At 45.1% G+C, this 20,002-nt stretch overlaps 1 protein-coding gene across 1 annotated transcript in view; it reads left to right on the top strand.

Annotated features, from left to right (window-relative positions):
• Window positions 1-20,002, top strand: part of ncanb (neurocan b) — a 140,753-nt gene that overhangs the window by 43,863 nt on the left and 76,888 nt on the right. Inside the window, exons 3-9 of the mRNA XM_070960763.1 lie at window positions 915-1,138; window positions 1,230-1,398; window positions 5,534-5,708; window positions 7,752-7,879; window positions 11,510-11,803; window positions 12,771-13,568; window positions 17,956-19,179. Coding sequence (XP_070816864.1) covers window positions 915-1,138; window positions 1,230-1,398; window positions 5,534-5,708; window positions 7,752-7,879; window positions 11,510-11,803; window positions 12,771-13,568; window positions 17,956-19,179 — 3,012 coding nt within the window. The remainder of the gene's footprint in view (window positions 1-914; window positions 1,139-1,229; window positions 1,399-5,533; window positions 5,709-7,751; window positions 7,880-11,509; window positions 11,804-12,770; window positions 13,569-17,955; window positions 19,180-20,002) is intronic.

Below are 20,002 nucleotides of genomic sequence, written 5' to 3'. Positions count from 1 at the left end.
TGCTTGTGTGGCTAAAAAGTGGCTAGCTGATTGAAAATGCATGTTGATGCTAGGCTTTGGGGCAAATAAGACGTAGTGACATGTTTTCGCCAGCGTTCCCGGTCGCGAGAAGAAAGGGAAGCATGACTGATAAGGGCCATAGGACAAAGCGGGAGGAGGCTTAAGGCCTTACAGGTAAATCTTATTCGCAAGCTGAACACGCTGGATAAACAGAAGCAGATTGAGCTCAGAGATGATAACCTGTATTACTGTTTTGTAAGGGTGGAATTCGCATTTCACAATGTAAATGAGAACCCTCTGTCTTCTCAGGCAAGGTGACACGGGATTAGAGTGTAATCATAATGTATGATATGACTCCACCAGTGTAAAATTAGTTTTACACTGGTTGGGAGAAAAGACAAAAAAATAAAAAATAAAGTAAAAAACGTCACAGAGCTCCTCTGAATGCACCACACTCTGGATTTCTTATAATGACACTCCTCTCCGTCATTAGATGTTTTGATGAAAGTAACGTTTTTATCTCTATGGTGGTGCTGCTTCAAGCTGCAAAGAGGTTGTTGATATTGATTCCATAATGCATATGCAGGTTTGATGTATGGCTCACAAAAGGACTTTTGATATCTTCCCTCCGTAGTCTTTCCCTGCCTCCCACTGTTCAGGTAGCACAGTAATGGCCTGTTGGATCAATGACCAATAATCAGGCAAACACAGCGAGCCTCTGTTCTTTCCCTTTTACTCCACAACCAGGACAGTCTGATGGAACAAAGAACCTGGAAGGACAGTGTGTTCTCTTCTACACAAAGCAATTAAAGAACCTTTTTTCAAGGTAATGAGAAATAACGTCATGTGGTGTCATTTAAAAGACAGCATTGATTGTCTCCCCTTCTCCTCTTCCTCCCCCCTCCTCTCCTCAGGCTTAACCAATGCCGACACTGTGGTGAACATGCGGAAGGTGACCCATCAGACCATTAGCGAGGAGCTGTCCAAAACCGTTCTGCTCCCCTGCCTCTTCACCCTCCGCCCCAGTTCATCCCATGAGCCCCCCAGGATCAAGTGGACTAAGGTCTGGGGCCAGAGAGGCTCCGACGGCCTGCAGAAGGAACAGTCGGTCCTGGTGGCCAAAGACAATGTGGTCAAGGTACAGTAAAGGCTACGTTTTTGCAAAAGTACAAATAGCTCAGTGGGGTTTCCCTCTCTCATTTTCATCATCCCACCCCCCCCTCCCGCAGGTGAAGAAGGCCTTCCAGGGTCGTGTAACGCTGCCCGGTTATAATGAGAACCGCTACAACGCCAGTCTCGCTCTGTCAGGGCTACGTTCTAGCGACTCTGGTCTGTACCGCTGCGAGGTCGTGGTGGGCATCAACGACGAGCAGGACACGGTTCCCCTGGAGGTCACAGGTGAATAAAATGTGGACATCTCCCATTTCTAATTTAAGTTGCACTCGCTGTGGGGAATTTCATGCTAGAGCAAACCTAGCTGTGTGCGAGTTGCATTAAGTAAACGTCAGGATTTTGAAACTATTTAATGTTCTGCCCAACGGAATAAAAATGTTTTAATCCCAATAACCTGGAGACCAAATAGTGTTGGTGCATATTTTGGACAAACATGCTATTCGTTGTTAGGGTAGCTAGCTGCTACATGCTAGTGCACTTGCTAGCTTCCCAGGAGTCATTCTTTAGCAGTATTAAGTAATTTTTGCAAACTCATTGAGAGAAACAAACAACAAGTCGGCCCGTTGTCAGGTAATAAATTTTCACATTTGCTGTGCCAAATGGCACGTGCAGCTACAGTAATGCGGTTAGCGTCAAATAACTAATTCACTGCAGAAGCTAAAGTTTTACTGAAAGGGAAGAGCTTCATTGCGAATAAACCGTCACAGTCATGGCAGGTCATGCTTTACACATTGTTAAAATTCAAACCAAACTACAAGTTTCAAGAGTTTTAAACAAAAAATACTTCATCCGCCTGTACTTCATCCATCTTTTCAACACAGGAGCTGAGGGAGCAAGATGAGTTAATGACTACTTTCTGTCATTAATTACCAAAGTCAGCACCCATAGTGGGATTTGTTTGAATCTGATAGCTGTGTTAAAGTGTGATACACTGAAATAATGGACAGTCACACCACTGAAGCATTATTGAAATAGAGAAAGAAAGAGTAAGAATCAGCTACCACCCTCATAAACCTGCTGATTTCTATGATTCAATTTTATCACTGAGCAAATTTAATATTACCGTCAACTGATCAGTGTTGATGTACAAAGTCATAAACACCATTTATGTCATAGTGGAAGTTATGCCTGTTTTCAGCTACACAGAGTGTTGTCTCAGCCAGTCAAGACTCCACTCGTTGGTTGTGTACAGCTCCCCAACTGCTCCCAAGGTTTGCCACTATGAATAATAATGACCCTGCTTTCCATGTCAGCCTAATACAGCCATTACACCCAGGCCTGTTTACTGTCCGTGTAGAATGTATGATGATGGGGAAAAGGTGAGGGAACTAGAACACATTAAACATCATTGACCTGGGCCACTCAGGTGTTGTTCATGCACTGGAAGCCTAATGAAACCAACAAGGGTGGAACCCAGCAGTGCACTGTTTGTCAAATCGAGTTAATCCGAGAGCTTGTATGGCTCTCGGTGGCTTAACTAAATGGACAAACCATTTACTGCATTATCTGTATCCAGGACATCCGTATTTGTGGAATTACCAGACTACCTGGAGGTGGTTCAGTGTAGTAGAACCATAATTACTGTGTCAGGGTATTTCAGCCGCAGAGCTTTCGTCAGATTCTTTCCAGGTCACTCACTATTTTTAATAATAAGCTATTATCATAATGACCACAGGGAATCACACGATGCATTAGCCACCGTACGCCATGCTGCCGCTTCCACAAATCCATTCTAGTGTTGCTAACATCAGCTCTAAAAGCCCAGTAGCCTCATTCTTTTACTCAGACACAGCACGCTACAGTGGCTACTCCGTGTCTCGCTGAGAGTAACACACATACAGCAGCCTCCATTGCATCGCCTGCATGGAGCTCAGATGAGAATGTGCGAGCGTGCGTTTGCGTGTGGGAGCGCTTGCGTGTGCATGTTCACACGGGCCACTACGTCTCTATAATTTCAACATTTCAACGAGGATGCCAGCTGGTTTTCTCAAGCAAGTGGAGCACCTCATCTTTCTCCATTAAAGCCGTTTACATTTTGTAAGCAAGACCCCTGTCACAATGCTTGGGAGACCCTGCGTCCTCCCCCTCTTGGCCAATCGATTAACACGCTATGAAAACCACTCCTTCAGAGAGAAACCAATTACGTAGCTGGCGAGGAGTAGCCATCTCCAGGGCTTAGTCTTAATTGGCAGTCACGCTACATGGTGGACCAAAGCCGTCCCCACACTAATTCTACAGAGTGCTTAACGTATTAATTAGCAGGTATTGATACTGCTTAGCTATATCAATATCATATTAATCCACGCTGCTCTTCTCATAGACTCATTTGTGCGTGCCTAAGCCCCGATGAGATGTCCTTCCTTTCTTGCCATCTCTTTCTTAATTTCTCCCATGCTGCCTCTGTCTTCCTCACTCCCTGTTTTGTCTGTATTTTGTTTTGTGGTGGCACATATTGACTGGTCAATTGGCTGTGTCTCACCAATTAGAACGCAGCGCCATTGATTGCATGTGTCAGCCGTTGTCTGTGGTGAGATATGGCGGTCCGCTATTAACTGGTGTGAGGACAATAGATAATACATCAGAACTGGGCATGTTGGGAAGTATACTGTGCAGATAGCTTCAGCATGGTTCTTCGTAGTTAAACAACTTAAACTGGTTCAAATATATTAGCATCATTAATGCAGTATATATGTGTTCCTTTGTAATATTGTTAATACGATAAGGGATAGGGTAGTTGATGGCAAAAACTAATATTAAAATGATTTTTTGCTAAGAAATCCATACCTTATTAGTATCTCCTTGTTTTGACTTATGTGCTTTGGTCAAAATTGTAAATCCAAAGCTCTAAAGTTTCACTGTGAGTTGGGATTATGCCAAACTTCCAACCAGAACGATTGGACGATGTTTTTAAAGATCTGCACAAAAACGCTTTTAGCTACAGGTTTGTTGTAGTTACACTTTCATGCACACAAAGAATGAATCAAATTCTAGTTTGACTTTAAAAAAGCCAATGTTAAAATGAAGCGTGGTGTAGTGCCAAGGGACACCAACTGCTCAGTGCTACAATGAGGGCATCATGCAGTCATAAAGCATACGGCCTACACACAAACGCTGTCTTCCTGTTCTTCTCCCCGGAGACTGTGCGGGGATGTGTGAGGATGCAGAGGGTAAAAATAGAGGCATGAGGTATCAGGCATTCAACCCTCATGTGGAATAGGACTGGGTCTCCCATACCAAGAGGAAACCCATTTGTTCTCTCTAGTGTACGTATTAGCCAGCAAGCTAGCATCTCTGTTTGGACAGTCCCACAGCCTCAAAGGAGAAAGGATGGAAACTGAGAATTTACGAGAAAAGAAAAGGAGCAAAAAAAGATCCCTGCTCCACATTTATGTGAAAAAGAGACTGAGACCAGTATGACAGAATGGATTGATGGACTGCTGGGATTATGGGAACTGTGACACACACACACACACACACACACACACACACACACACACACACACACACACACATGGCCCCAGCTTGCTTTCTTCGCCCATAGCCTGGAGTACTAATGCTCAAATTGCCACGCGGGCCTCCATCTCGCAGGAATCTCTGTCACTCTCCCAGACAAAGCCAGCGAAGATAAAGGGTCCGTGTTAGTAGCCGGACGCCCACTGGCTTTCATGTCGCTGGATGCTCCTCGGGGGAGCAGCACTGCGTGACTGGCAGGCAGAGGTGGGAGGTGAGGGAACATTAGATGGACACTTCTGAAGCGTTCCCTTTCCCATTTAAGTGGAATATATGCTCCTTTCACGGCTAAGAGAATTTTGTCTCACTTTATTCCCAGTTGATTTATTTTTTGCCACTTCCAATTGTTCTAACCTGATTTTTTTCTATTCCTGTCTACCTCTCACTGTCTCTGTGCTTCATTACATGCATCTCCCTGAATGCAGCGTCTCTGTGTTTCGCTGTCAGCCTTCTTTGTCTCTCCATCATGAGTGCGACAGCGGGCAGTGTGCAGCGGGGTGACATTGTGTGTGTACTGTTAAAGCAGTAAAATAAACATCACCGCTGTTTGTCATCCACCGTATCCAAGGGCAACATCTCTTTTCTCTAATGATAAGCCGGCCGAGTGCCTGATGCAAATTAGACTCACGTGTGCGTGTTGCTGAACCTGAATGCTGTTGTTTGCTCCTGCACAGATGGAACGATGTCAGTACATGATGAGGGCTTTGCGTTCGCGTACCTGTGAGCGTGTACATGCTCGTCTTTTAACGGTTCAAGGTTGTGGTTCATAAATTTTTCTGTGACCTGCCGGTTGCAGGCCTTGAATGCATGCGCTTAGTTTTCAGAGTTGTGCTGTATCTCTTTGCACCAGGTGTGGTATTTCACTACCGGGCGCCCCATGACCGCTACACCCTGACCTTCGCTGACGCCAAGAGGGTGTGTCTGGAGAACTCAGCGGTCATCGCAACACCAGGCCAGCTGCAGGCCACCTTCGCTGACGGTTACGACAACTGTGACGCCGGCTGGCTGTCTGACCAGACTGTGCGGTGAGTTTTTCATCAGCGCATACTTACACCTCGTCAAGTTCAACATCTGTTGACAAACAGAGACACTCTTTCCTGTTACTATGGCTACTATGGAGATACAGAGCAGTGTCTTTGATACAGGCAGCATAACGGCGATCACTAAGTTTGTAGTAAAGTGCATCCTCAAGGGCGATTTCAATTAGAATGGTATGTATACAGTAGAACAGGAGAGAAATTATGAAGAAGACTAATTAGCCCTCTGGTGAGAGATGGCATGTCAACAAATAAGACACAGTTCCCCGTGCATTGTGGGAGTTATGAGCGCAATTATGAGCTCGCCTCTAAATACTAAAAGCACTTCATGTCATATATGCACACCGAGCACCAGCCAATGCTGAGACAGTTCCTTTGATTTAATGAGAAGCAAATGAAATGTGAAGTCCAGAGGCAGACCATCACTTCACCTGGAGTCCCAGCTGCATGTGAGTGTCCTGGGCCGGACAGTCACTCGCAGTCTTTGGCCTCAGGTTTGCTGACAGCTCTTGTTTGTGGGACCAGGTTGCTTTTTGAAAATCTCTATCAGACGTCACTTTCAGCCCAAGATTTCAGATAATTTGCCACATGGTCAAACGAAAAATAAACGCACCCCGTTGTTAAAAATATGTTCAGAAAAACAGAAAGCTTAATGAAATATGAAGAATGCCAGCGTGATAGTCATTTTAATCTTTTTGGTGTTTTTATACACACAAAACTGTGCTACATAATTGGACCTAATTGTTTGTTTGCACGCTGGAAAGGCAGTTAACTACATCTGCCCCCTCAGAGCTGTCTGTCAGGCTGCTGCGTGTGCTTCAGCTTGCCACCTTCCATGGAGTCTCTGTTAACATTACCAGTCTGAGCTCATCTCTCAGCACATTCTCCATATCTCCATTTTAATTTCAAATCGCTGTTGCTCCAGTAGCCCAGCAGATTGGCTGTTGTCCTCCTGACAGTTTTTTCACAGCCTTCCTGCGGCTCGGCCCCCTTCGCTGTTTCTTTTTTTTTCCCTTCTGTCCTTAGCTCCTGTTGCTTTCACTTGGGAGCTATCTAATTGGTCCAGATCCAGTCGGCTCCGACTGCACATCAGCCAGGAGGAAAGTGTCCAATTAATACCGCGCAAAAAAATACAGACATCAGCCGTCGCTTCACGAGCCACCAAGCAGAAATAAAGAGGCTGAGGGCGGAGACTCTACAAGACTTAGCTCTCTTGTTACACTTTGATGAAAACAGGTTGCTGCGGGTTTACGGTTATGTGCAGGCATGTGTGGCTTCTGCATGTGTGTTTGTGAGTGTGTGTGTTCCAAGTACTTCATAAGTCCCTGTATGCCCAGCGTAATCTTTTAATCAGCCTCTTTGCCTGTGCCCCGGTGCTGCAGGAATCAATGTTCTTGCGGAATAATTGCCCAGTTGGAGCCTGAATATAGATCGCTGTTTTTTCAGCCCCACAGGCATGCCAAGCCAGCGAAGGAATTCCTGATTCTTTTAACCTCTCCTTGACTTCCTACCTCTCCCTCCCTCTCTTCCTCTCTCTCTCTAAAGCTGTAGCGTTACTGGAGTTCTTGCGTTGCCAGAGCATTAAGCACATTTCAAAACAGTTTTAAGTAAAACGGTCGGGTAATTATTCTGTGAAACTCACACTGAGGGCAGAATAATTAAAAGAAGAAAGATCTTGTATCTATTGAATTGCTTTGCGATTGTTGTCCTGAGGTTGTTTTGAAATGGAATGAATGTTATTGTATAACTCGCTTTGGCGTTTCAGCCAGTTTCAGGGGGGATATTTTTGTGTTTATTTTTGTTATTCTGTGAGTAATATATTTGGGTAATCTCTGGGAGGAGGATATACTTAAAGTCATTGTATGCAGGGCAGGAGATGATAAAAGTGTAGTTCAGTTTCATCTTATTTTGCATGCGTGTGAACACAGACTCATCCCCGGGGAGCCAAGTTTGTCTGTGGCTGCCGTTTTCATGGCCAGGCTGTATTAATCTCCCTCCCTCACTCCCTCTGTCTCTTGCTTTTCTCTGCAGGTATCCCATCCAGTCGCCTCGGCCTGGTTGCTATGGCGATCGCGAGGACTCACCTGGAGTCCGTAACTACGGCAATAGGTCCCCTGATGAGCTGTTTGATGTCTACTGCTTTGCTAAGCAGCTTCAAGGTAGGAGTCAGGAGCTTCAATCGTAAATTTGGGTTTAGTCATGCATGGATCCACTAAGTCGTTGGTGTGCAGCGCAAGAACGCTGTGACCAGGACTTAATACTCTGTTAGCGCAGAAAGGAAGAGGGCAGTGGGAGACGGAGGGGGAGGAGAGCCCGTGGAAATGAGAGACAATACCTCCTTCAGGCAGAAGATAAGTGGGTCAGTAGTGTTATCCTAAAACTTTACTTTTTGATTCGCAGTTCCACAGGCAAAGGAGACACAGATCTACAACAGATGGACAAAATGTCTTTGACTTTGATGAACTCATATCTGGCTCACCCCTCCCCTGAACAGCTCATCCATTAGCAAGCATAATTAGGGATGGCAGGCTTGTCAAGCTTTGGGTTTTTCCACATGGAGCAAAGAGTTTGGAGGGTAGTTTTTGGAGCCAAACACAAAAGAGTTGAAGGGATGGATCACACAGTGTGTTCATTTGTTCTAAGGTAAGCTGCAAATGTTAGCATGTCCAGCTAATTAGCTTTCTGTATACAGAAATAACTTAATTCAGCAATGCTTCACGGGCTAAGAGGGAGCACCATATTATATCAAGATTAATGCTGCTCCTTCATTTCTTTGTATCCCATGTGGATCATCAATGAGTGACGATGCTCACTTTAGCATGATGTCATGTATAGTATGTAGCCACCAAATACATTTTTAAGGACCTTTTACAAAGCTTGTATTTAAAAAAGAGTTAGCTAGGAGTATTACCAAATCAGCTGGAGAGAAACCAGCACAAGCACCTCTTTGAGTTGTCATTAAGTGGATAGCTGCAGCTGATGAAATCTGCCAGCAACAGTTGGCATTTCAGCCATCAAACTCAAGAGCTGTCAGCTAGAAGTGAGAAAGCTGCTGTTGCTTACATCTGTTGGAAATCTAAAACCCATTGTTTTAGTCGTCTTGAGCGGTAAATCTGCCACCATTGTCCTTGGAAACTGCATTTGCGATGTGCTCGAGAGGAAAGCTTGACAGCCATAGTAACAGTAACTAAGCAGGTAAGGCGTATTAAAGTTAAGGTGTCTGCTGGGCACAGCCAATCACAGCCAGATCGATCAAAGCTCCACTGTCTAAACGGCCTTTTTGGCAGAGCTCCTCAATTAAATTTATCCCGGGGCCAGAATTTTTCTCAACAAACACTGTGACCAGAGTTTCAAATAAAAATATTATATTTTTGCTTTCTTACAAAATTAATGTTATTTTTATAAGCCGACATCAGTGTGAACAGACTACTCATCCCAGGAAGCAAACAAAAATACTCCAGAGTTACGTCCCATCGTCCGGCCAGTGTGCCGTCGGCTGTCGGCTCCAGGGAATGACGAGCCTGAGAGCCTGAGAGCCGAACGGTTTGATGGTGGTTCCACAGAGTGGATGGGATGGAGTTAGAGATTTTGTACCACAGGTTAACTGTGAATTATTGACTTTTTGGCTCGTTGCCAGGCATTGACAAGCTAATCAGTGATCAGTCTCAGGACGGACTGGGCCTGTGAGATGAGCAGGTTTAATAATATTAATAATATTAATAATAATAATATTCTACAGGCTGGATGGGAAGCTTTGGCAGGCCAGATGTGGCCCGTGGGTTGTCAGTTGACCATCACTGCTTTATGGGAATTTATGAATTTACTCCTTCTGGAGGCCTTGTTCCTCTAGCTTACCTCCCACTAATTACAGATTACGATTAATTCAATGGGCAACTGAGGCTTTGTGTTCGCTCTTGCTACTCCTTAAATACTTAGATCGTTCAGTCAACTCAAGTCCACTGCCACTCATACGTGACATACTCCTTTCACTGAAACATATATCCAACGCACCCTTTCTGTTTTGGCAGGCTGTTTAAGCCGTCAAAGGTCTGAACACTCGTCGAAACCCGTGTCATCACTTCCAGCATTTCGTGAGCCTCTTCCCCCAGAATCCACCTGCCGACTCTGAGTTTAAGTCCACGCAGGGCAAAATTATCATCACTCCCTTCTGAGCACTGTGGGGAGTGACGGGGTCAGAGTTTAACACTGCAGATATTCAACCATCACGTTATGATTCAGGTTCAATCCAAATCAACGTCCAGGACAGCTGACAGACTGAAATACCTGTCAGGTGTTTGTTATATTTGCATATCCCACAGAACAATCATAAGCACAGCGGGATTTTAACACCACAATCAAAATCACTACAGGGGTTAGTTTATGTGGGTCACTTGTTATGTGGCAGTATGACCGCGACTGTTATTAAGCATAATAATAGTGGGAGTTACAGGAGCTCTCAGTAGACAGTTTGAACAGCTGATATGTGACTAAAATCCAAAGCGGAGAACATTACATGACCGCCAGTTAGCTGTGTATTTACCTGTGAGTTTCCAGTATAATTCAGTGAAATTAACAAGCTGATTGAAACAATCAGCAGATAATTATCTTCAAACTAAAATGACTACTTGTTTTCTCTTGTATTTTGTAAAAACAAAACAATTAGAAGCTTGATTAGTAAACCCTGTTGTTTGATACACAACGGTGTTCTGGAACAGACCTGAGTGAATTTAAATTTCACTTGTGCCGCACATACGTTAGCATGCTTCGGTTTATCGTTTAATATGGTCAAACTCTTTTCAACTTTTCACCAGCCCGCCTGTAAATATTTCAGTCATCTTCAAGTTTTTCTTCTCGCACACTGTTCCTCACATAATCCCATTGTGCTTCGTGCTCCTTTCATTTTGTTCACATCTTCACCCTTTACCCCTCACCTCCTCATCTCAGTTCAATAACTCAGCAACACCATTCTACTCTTGGCAAAAATCTCCTGGATCCTCATATCGAACCTGTTCATCTGTTCTCCGCTCCTCATTCTCTCTGTCCACTCCTAAAGCTTATATTTTTTTCATCACACACTGAACTGCCAGTGGATTTTCTGATCATATAATCTTATTTGTGCTGCGCAGACACAGCGGTCCTCTTGAGGTCTCTCCATCTTGCTTGCTAAAGCCCTATTTTTGCATCACTGCTGTATTTTATCCAAACCGGCTGCACCTTTCTTCAGCTTCTCCTTTCTTCTTCTTCTTCTTCAGTCGCAGTCTGTGTACTTGTCTTTCTGTTAGATGCGTCTTTGCAACCGCTTTGAATTCAAGGAATTGTCTTTATATAGTCTGTTCCTTGAATCACTGATGTTGCTTATTTTTATGCAAAAATGAAGTGCATTCATATGCATAGCAAGCAAAACTTTATTTCAAGTCTCCACTCCTCTTATTGCTTTGACAAAGTTGACAAAGGAGAAAAACAAAATGGCGAGAACTCATTGGTTTTCCAGTAAAATACTGACAGACTTTATTGTGTGTGTGTGTGTGTGTGTGTGTGTGTGTGTGTGTGTGTGTGTGTGTGTGTGTGTGTGTGTGCGTGTGCGTGCGCGCGTGCGCACAACAAAACACAGACGCAGGCTCAAATGTCCCTACATCACTTTGTACAACCCCAAAAAAGAAAAACTAACTCAAAAAGCGACAATCACAAGACAGCTGAAGAAAAGCAGTGTTTATTTGAGGGATAAAAATACCCTGGAGCTCTCACCCGTCTAACACACTAAATTGAGCTCCTTGTCTCTCGTCTCCCAGGTGAAGTCTTCCATTCCGCAGTGCCGGAGAAGTTGAGCCTGGCCACGGCCTCCACCCACTGCCATTCCCTGGGAGCCCAGCTGGCCACCGTCGGGCAGCTCTACCTCGCCTGGCAGGCCGGCCTGGACCAGTGTGACCCCGGCTGGCTGGCCGACAGCAGCGTCCGCTACCCGATCAACGTCCCCCGGAAGAACTGCGGCGGAGACGAGCCCGGGGTGCGGACTGTCTACAACAACCCCAACCGCACCGGCTTCCCCGACACCACAGCCCTGTTCGACGCCTACTGCTACGGAGGTACTGGCATACTCCATGCACCATCGTCGTGCTAATTGCCATGGCAACGAGAGGCGGGTCTGGGGACTCGCATTGCATTCTGGTTATTAATTAGTGCGAGATGTTTGTGTCACACATGAAGTGGTTGCACAGAGATTGTGTGACATTTTTTGTTCCCCCTGGTGGATTTGAGGGCTTGTATGTTGGGTGTAGTGAACCCTGAGAGAGGGAGGAGGAAGAGGAGGAGGAGGAGGGAAAGTGAGGTAGAAAGGGAGACAAACAGAAAGAACGAGAGCATGAATGAGACCAACTGGGGTTTGCAGTGACTCTGTGTCTGACCTTGTCTTTTATCATGTACCAACTGAGAGTGGAATAAGTTTGTTTCATCTTCCCTTTGGATTAACACATTCTGTTCGCTCGTATTGTGCATTTCATAATGTATCAAACCTCTGACTTTGCACCTAGAGCTTTTTGGTAGCAGACTACAGACTGATATTTCCACAGATAAGGGGGGAAAAAAGAATGACATTTTCATCTTTCACAGTGTTAGCTTATGAAAGTTTTATTGAAGGGAAACATCTGCATAACCCAATCTTTTTAAGTAAACAAGAACAGCATGAGAGCAGAGGAGCAGTGCATTTGTCAAAGCAAACAGCTGATAGATGAATCTCTTCATGGCACCAACAGTTGTATGCACATTTACATTAATGTTTAAAACAAATGATGTCTTTCAGATAGCTAAAATTACATAAAAATGCTAATATGTTTTATTTAATAGCAAAAATTTGTTTCATGTAAATAATATTGTCAATACAATCTCATTAGTATGGCCGTGCAGCATGCTCTGTATCTAATCTTGTTTGAGCAGCAGTAGGAGGAGGGAGGTAAAGTGAGGTTCAGAGCTGTGCTGTGCAGCAGCAGATTAGGCAGGTCAAATGACAAAACAGTGTTGTTGCTTTTGATGAAATGTGGCTGTTGTGTGTTGCAGCCCGCCAGCCAGCGGGGGTCCAGGCTGCAGAAGCGCAGGCTTTATACCAGACCGCCAACCCGGCTGCCACAGAAGCCCAGCGTAGTGCTTCTTTTTCCAAGACGTCCACCTGGACCGGTCTGGTGGACTTGAACAACACGGGAGTCCACTCCATCACTGGAAGCAACAACTCCTCTGAGATCTCTGAAGAACACGTGGTCATCCACTTACGGCCAGAGGAGAGCTGGGATGAGAAACAAGACGGGCCGAGAAGCAGCCAATCCAGCCAGGAGGAATCTGACCTGAAGAACGAGGAGAGCCATGGGGGTTCTGCTCACGAAGAAGAAGATGATGGTTATTTTGGATCATCTGACACCCCAACAGTATCCTCCATACCTTCTTCCACTCCTCAACCTCAGACTAGTAACGGTGTGCTGGCTGAGTTTGTGAACACTCTGATGAGGCCCTTTAGGTACTGGACTGGACAGAAGGAGTTGGAGGGGACAGAAAATGGACTATCAGAGGAAAAAGCAGAAGAAAACCAGATGCAGGGAGAAGCATCCAGCAGAAACCTGAGTATAGCAAAACCCAGTGGAAACAAGGGAAGCATTGACAATGCCATCATGGAGGACAGGAGTGATAGTTTTTCCTTCGGGGCTCCTACCAGTGCGATGCAGAGCCCAGAGGAAGGCCTGTCTGAGCAGGAGAAAGAGGTGATGCCACTGATTCGATTAGTGCCTGCAGTCCAAAGCACAGGGCAAAGAGACACCACGACACAGCCAGGGGAACGAGCCTCCAGCCCTCCGTCCACTGTTAACGGTATGAGCTCATGTCTGTGTATTTGTGTGTGTTTAGGGTTCACCTTTAACCTTTAAAACTCATAACTGAGTGTGAAATTGGGAAAGAAATGAGGATGAATTGATGCTGTAGCGTTTCAAATAGAGGCGTGCCGCATTTAAAATGTCGCTGGCCACTATAGGATCTGTTCATGTCATGCTTTGTAAACAGTCTGTCTCTCTATTCCACTCTCTCTTCTTTTCCCTCAAGAATGCTATAATGTATTCCTCCGCAGGGCGATTTGAAGTATTGCTGTAGATTTAATTAAACAGTAATTGTAAACAAACACAGGGGGCATACCGCATACAGTACTGCAAAACGTTGGAGTGGAGACTGTTTTGCCTTTATTCTCATATTTATTGAGTGTGTCGTGCTCACAGTGCAAGCTGTCTGAAAGAACACAAACCAAGCTTGAATTTTAATCTACTTTGATGCCATAAAAGGTTTCCTCGCATATGTATTGTTTATTTAGAACAAAGCAGACCTGCAGCGCAAATTACAGCTTATTTTTACGAGTCAAAGACTTATTAGACTGAAAAATTGACTTGTATTAGCCGTGGAGAATAAATTAAGCAGATGAGGAAAAACAAAGCAACTTGACCAGACATGGATGGCAGTTTAACAAGTCTGTGTTCACACACAAAGAGAGGGAGTGTGTGTGTTTGTGTGCGAGGTGAGGAACCTGGAGGCCCTGTCAGACAGGTAACATCCACAGTGGAGTGATTTACCCTCGGGAATGATGCGGTACAACTCATGCAAGGATCTGAAAAGGTCATGAGGTCACTGTTTTCAGCTCGTGTCTTCTCGAAAGCTCCAAACCCAAAATCACTTCCTGTAGTTTATAAAGGTGGACTGAAGATGAGAGGAGCAGCTCATGACTGGAAAATTGCTGGATCAATAAATACCAGAGCAATGCACCTACAGTGGATCCTAAATTACAGCTCAGAAACTCATCATCGGCCAAAGATAGAGAAACGTAGCCGACAGGAGCCTAAAAGAAAGTGCACCACAGCCTTGTGTGGAAGGAAGCAGTTTTTCTTTTAATAGCCACAACAAATAACACATTCTTGGCATCAGCTAAAGGGGAGGACACACAGAAAGGCTTAAGACTCGCCCACAGACAGCCAGAAGAATGATTCAATAAAGGTGATAGGCTTTTCTCACCTAGCAATTGCCGGCTTTATTAATATAAATACTCACTGCTGTGCTACCTGGAATCCGATGCCAACCCCCAAGGTATTAATGAAAATCCAAGCCTTAGACCACATGCATTATTCACAGCCGTATCCAATTAACGTGGAGGTTTGGCTGCACTGCCGTTCACTCTCACCTCCATCTATGTCTCTGCCAATTAGGCCCCAGCTCTCTGAAGGTAGGCGGTAATGATCACTGCGGCACACAAGAGGGGGGATGAGTGGAGCGAGAATGAGGGAGAAAAGGGGAAGACGCAGAAAGAGGGGTGAGGAATAGTCGTTCCTTTCTTTAATGTTGCCGTGATGGAAAGCTGCCCAACTGATGTCTCTTCTTAAACTAGCATCAGTGGGCTGAATTAACTCTCTTATTGCACACCGCAGGCAATCCCTTGGATCTCAGCACTTCTTAGTAACTGATGGTGTCATGTTGCCTCTTTGATTGAGGGGGATGCAAAGCTTTTCACGGTAGACGGCGCATCCACACGAAAGATTAGAATTCATGTCACTTTTTTTTGGAAAATGTGAAAAAGGGTCTCTGAATGTAGAGTGATAATTTCAATTATTCCCCCTGCAAATCAAAATGTTTAGAACATTTTATCGAATTAAGTATTCTTTTTTTGAGCTCCTAGTGGAGCGATCTGCCTCCAGTTAAAGCAATTCGAAGCAGCTCTACTGCCTGTCAAGGAAATACACGTCTGCTTCACGCCGGCCTCGTCAACCCCACAGACTGAATTCATGTGATGGAAAACATGGGGTCTGTGCGCCGACACTCAGTGTAGATGCTCCTGACACCATTCACGTGGCCATGCAATAACTTCTCCTCAGAATCTATTATTAGATGCCATATCTGCAGATGGGCCGAGGTGGCACTGGCACCAGCGCTCTCTCTCTCTCTGTATGTGTCTCTCATTGTCAGCCTCCACTCTCACAATTTAATATCATGTCTGCCTGACCCGAGGGATTCTCTCAGCCCGTTTACTCCAGTAAAGTGGAGTCAACACAGCAGAACCACTCACGGTGGAAGCACACAATTACTGTCTGAACGGGGTTTATTATAAATGTGTTTTGTAGCATTTCACTGTTGAGTTGTGTCTTTTCCACCAACAGATTTGCAGCGTCGAAGCCGAACTCTAAAAATCCAAACCGCTGTCAAATTGTCTCATTTTATTTATTACATGGGTCATTACATAGATGATCAAACCAGATTAATGTGCTTAATTATTCTCACTTTCATCAGTGTGTGTAGTAAAAGTATGTAATTAGCCATTTGTATTATTAATAGGATAATTATGCCGGTCTACATGGCTCTTATGGAAATGAACCTCGGGCTCATAAACCTTGCTGGGGTGTAAGGCAGCAGCGGACCTCCTGAATAATTTACATTCATTTTAATATTTTATGCATGGACATATTTGTGTATGTTCTCCCTCTCGTGGTAATTTGTTGTGCCGGGTTGTGTTGCACACCCCCCGCTGTATTGCTGTACTTTTCAGACATGTTGACAGAAGTGAGGACAGCCAAACCGAACTGAGCGATGATGATGGTAGCAACACTAGCCGGGCCTCTCAGTAACGCAGCTGCACCGCTGCCCTAAAAAAACCAAAACAAAAAACACACCAGCCGTGAGTCACACGTGCAGACTGAATGAATTATTGATGGTGTAGACAGTGTCTGGTTTAAAGCCGTAAGCTGATAAGGTACAGTGGACCACTTCATCTAAATAAACAGGTCTAGATGGAGCTTGTTGTGGAGCAAGTCATTTGCTTATCGTGTTGCAAGTGCTCCTGCGTTTTTCCACATGGCTTCTCTCACCACAGGCAAGCGTGTCCCTACAGGAGGTTGTTTGGGGTAAAAGAATCCAGGGGGAATAAGAAAACAGGGACAGAGAAGAGAAGTGTGAAATTACTTTGAATACATCCTTCCATCCTTTTGCTGTGTTTGTGCCTCTCGGTGCATGCGCATGTGTGTTTACGGGCTCCCTCCAGGGATGGCTCCCATCTTTGTCTCCAAACTCCAGCAACTTTAGTAGCCGCACTGATCTGCTCCACTGATGGGGAAAGAAGTCCAAAACATCCAGCTCACAGTAAATAACAGTTAACTGCTAGTTCACCGAAAAAAGGTAGAGTTTGTCTGAACATAGAAGGCAAACTGAACCACAGTATAACTTTCTGCTGTATTTCTGTAAGTGCACCTTCAACGATAAGCACACCTTTATATTTGACACACTAAATACAATACACTTTTATACATATTCATAGAGTTTTTTCTATTCATTGAGTAACTGCAAAGATTATTAAAAACTGCAAGGTCACAGCTAAAAGTTGCAAGTGTTGTTTTTTGGAGGTTGCTTGTTAGAGCTGCCTTAGAAGACAGCTTTGGGGAAGGTACAGGTTTTATTGTTGGTAGGCTTAAGGACTGATTTAGTTTGATCTGGCTTCACAGCGTTGGTTCTGAATTGGATCGTTTAAGGCTAAAAGCATAAGTGACTGGAACATTTGTCAAGCTATTCTTCAGTTGTTGTTTTTTTTTTTAAAGGAAATATTGCAGGGATCAGATATTGGACCAACTGGTTCCTAGGTTAACACAATTTGGGGGGCTTATTTCACATCAAAGGTTTTTGTATTTATGTTTTCTCTGTTGGAAAAAGGTCATGTGACAGTCAAGATTTGGCAATATACAAATCAAAATGTGGTGACAGTTCTGATGTTTGCTAATGATGTCCGCCCACCCTCAGTTACATCTGATCCCAGTTCTGATGAAGCTGAGTTTTAAGTTTTAAGCTCTCTATAAATAATACCTAAGGATGTATTTTTTTAAGTTTGAGCTGCGGTTGTTAGTTATGAGTACATACTGTTATCCAGAAAAACCTTCAAGTTCCGTGGTAAGCTCTATGAAGGTTTTTCTTTATATTAAACAACTTTACTAACAAAATAAAAAATGCTTTGTAGTGTGTGAGCAGAAAAAAAGAACATGTGCTACAAAACCTGATCCAAGCTGACTCATGCTTTCATCATAATTTCCAAACTGTGCTGTAAGAGTTATATGGGGCTCATGTAAGCCAGGCTTGAGTTTTAATTTGCTAATTACACATCCATAAAATTAAATCCACCCCCACCCTCCCCACCTCATAATGGAATCGTATTAATTAGTCTATTCTGTCTCTTTATTCCCTTCAGAATTCACTGCATCAGGTCCCAATGAGAGATCACCTCCCAGCGAACATGTCAACGTATCCGGTCCTCAGGGTCCCAAAGGAGGCGCAGCCTTTGCTCCTGCCCCCAGCAGCCACTTTCGTTGGGCTGTCAAGTCCATGCGTGGGTCCAAACTAGGCCCCCCTGGAAATGTAGCCTATGTGGGCAAACGTCCCACCTGGGAGCCAATGGAAGCCAAAGCAGGGCCACTCGAGGTGATGACCCTGCCCACCTCCCTTCGACAGGACAACCCAGAAAACTATTCAGGCCAGGGGAGGGACCAGGACGGAGAAGATGCTAACACTCCATCAGCTGCCAGAGCTGCATCAGGGGAGGAGAGGGAGGTCGAGGTGAGCGGTGAAGGGAGCAACTTTCCTGTTGGATTTGCACTGAAAGCTGGCAACGTGGACAGCAGTGGTGTAAAACTGAGTCCTGACATGGAGTCTTCACTCAGCCAAAGCCAGACTGAGCCTGTGACAGTGGCAGAGCACACTACTCTGTCCCAGTGGCAGCTTGTGGAGCAGCCAACCATCTCACCTCAGGGCTCCCAGGAGCCCAACACAGCGGAGGAGGCCAGGGGGGAGATCCTCTACGTCCGCCGGCCTTCTGACAACCTCTCCTCTGCTTCCTCACGAAGAGGAGAGGGTAGCTCAGGTTTCACTCCTGTTTTTAGGAAGCACAGCAAAGGCACAAGCAGAAAGGAGGTGGTGACTTCCACACCTGAAGCCCTGATGGAGGTGCTGACAACCTCTGAAGTGACCACGGTTGAACTCCTGACAACCGGAGACACACAGAGGACGGATCCTCCCACCACTGCACCGAGCACAGAAAAGCCCTCAGACAGCGCCACCACCAAGGAGCCTTCGATTTCCATTTCCTGGGTTCAGGAAGAGCCCGAGGGAACAACAAGCACACCAAACCTGCAGGGCATCCTCTCAGCGACTCCAGCACCCAGCGAGGGATCTCAAACCACTATGAGTGTCATTCAGTTGACCACCCTCACGTCAGGCTCCAACGTCGGCGCCACAGAAATGGAATCCAGGTCTGCAGTGTCTGAGTCCTTCGTGGTTGGAAGTCGGTGGACACCTTTCAAAAGCACGAGCCCAAAGTCAGAGGAGCACAAAGCATCAGAGACAACAGACAACAAAGACACAAACAACCCGTTCGGCATTCTCGTACCCAACTGGGCCTTTGGGATCATCCCATCAGGTACGTGAGCTCCCCCGTGTTCCCGATGAATGAACTTCACTGTCACTATTATCTTCATAATTATGAGTGATTATCTAATCAGTAGCAATTTATTTAATTATGTATGCAGCTCAGTGAGAGCGAGGAACATCATTCAAATCATCACTGTCCTGAGGTGACATACAGTAGAGTAGCAGCAGTGTGTTAACACGGCTACATGCCCTCCACCTGAGTTCAAACCATCTCCAATATATACACCTCTATTTTCTGACTCTCTGTCTCTTGTTGTTTCATTCTACATCTCCACTCTCTCCCCTGCGCTGACATGCATCATGCATTCTTAATCCCGGCTTGTTCTTGCTTTTTGCCTTCGCATCCTCTTCCTCTCCCTCTTCCTCCCACAGTGGTGTAGATAGACAGCTCCAGACAGCAAGGCAGTGCACTGAGGTGAGACCAACTAGGTCCCCCCGTGAAGTAATTAGCAGGTCAGACAGAGTGCAATTAGGTGAACGAGGGAGAAGCAGAGATTCTAGTTCCCAACAAATCAATGTAGACACAAACTACAAGATGGGACTTGTAATTGACTGCGGTCTGCTTTCTCATTTTCAAGTTTGTCCATGTTCGCTCGGCTGCTGCTCTCACGTTCGGCTCAACTTTCCTCCCTCACACTCCATCCCCGAGCTTGTCGTTCACAATAATAGCAGTGTCTGCGCTGTTTGTCTCAGCGTGCTCGCATTGATTTCTTTTGATGGTTAATGGACCTGCTGCTGTGGCAGAAAACCACAGAGTAAATGAACATAAAGGCCAATCGTCTCTTCCTTGTCTAAATTTGTAATCTTAACAA

This window comes from Chaetodon trifascialis, chromosome 4 (assembly GCF_039877785.1).
Source record: "Chaetodon trifascialis isolate fChaTrf1 chromosome 4, fChaTrf1.hap1, whole genome shotgun sequence".
In the NCBI taxonomy this organism is placed as follows: Eukaryota; Metazoa; Chordata; class Actinopteri; order Chaetodontiformes; family Chaetodontidae; genus Chaetodon; species Chaetodon trifascialis.
The sequence above is the reverse complement of the archived record's forward strand: the minus strand, read 5'-3'. Positions and strand labels throughout refer to the sequence as shown.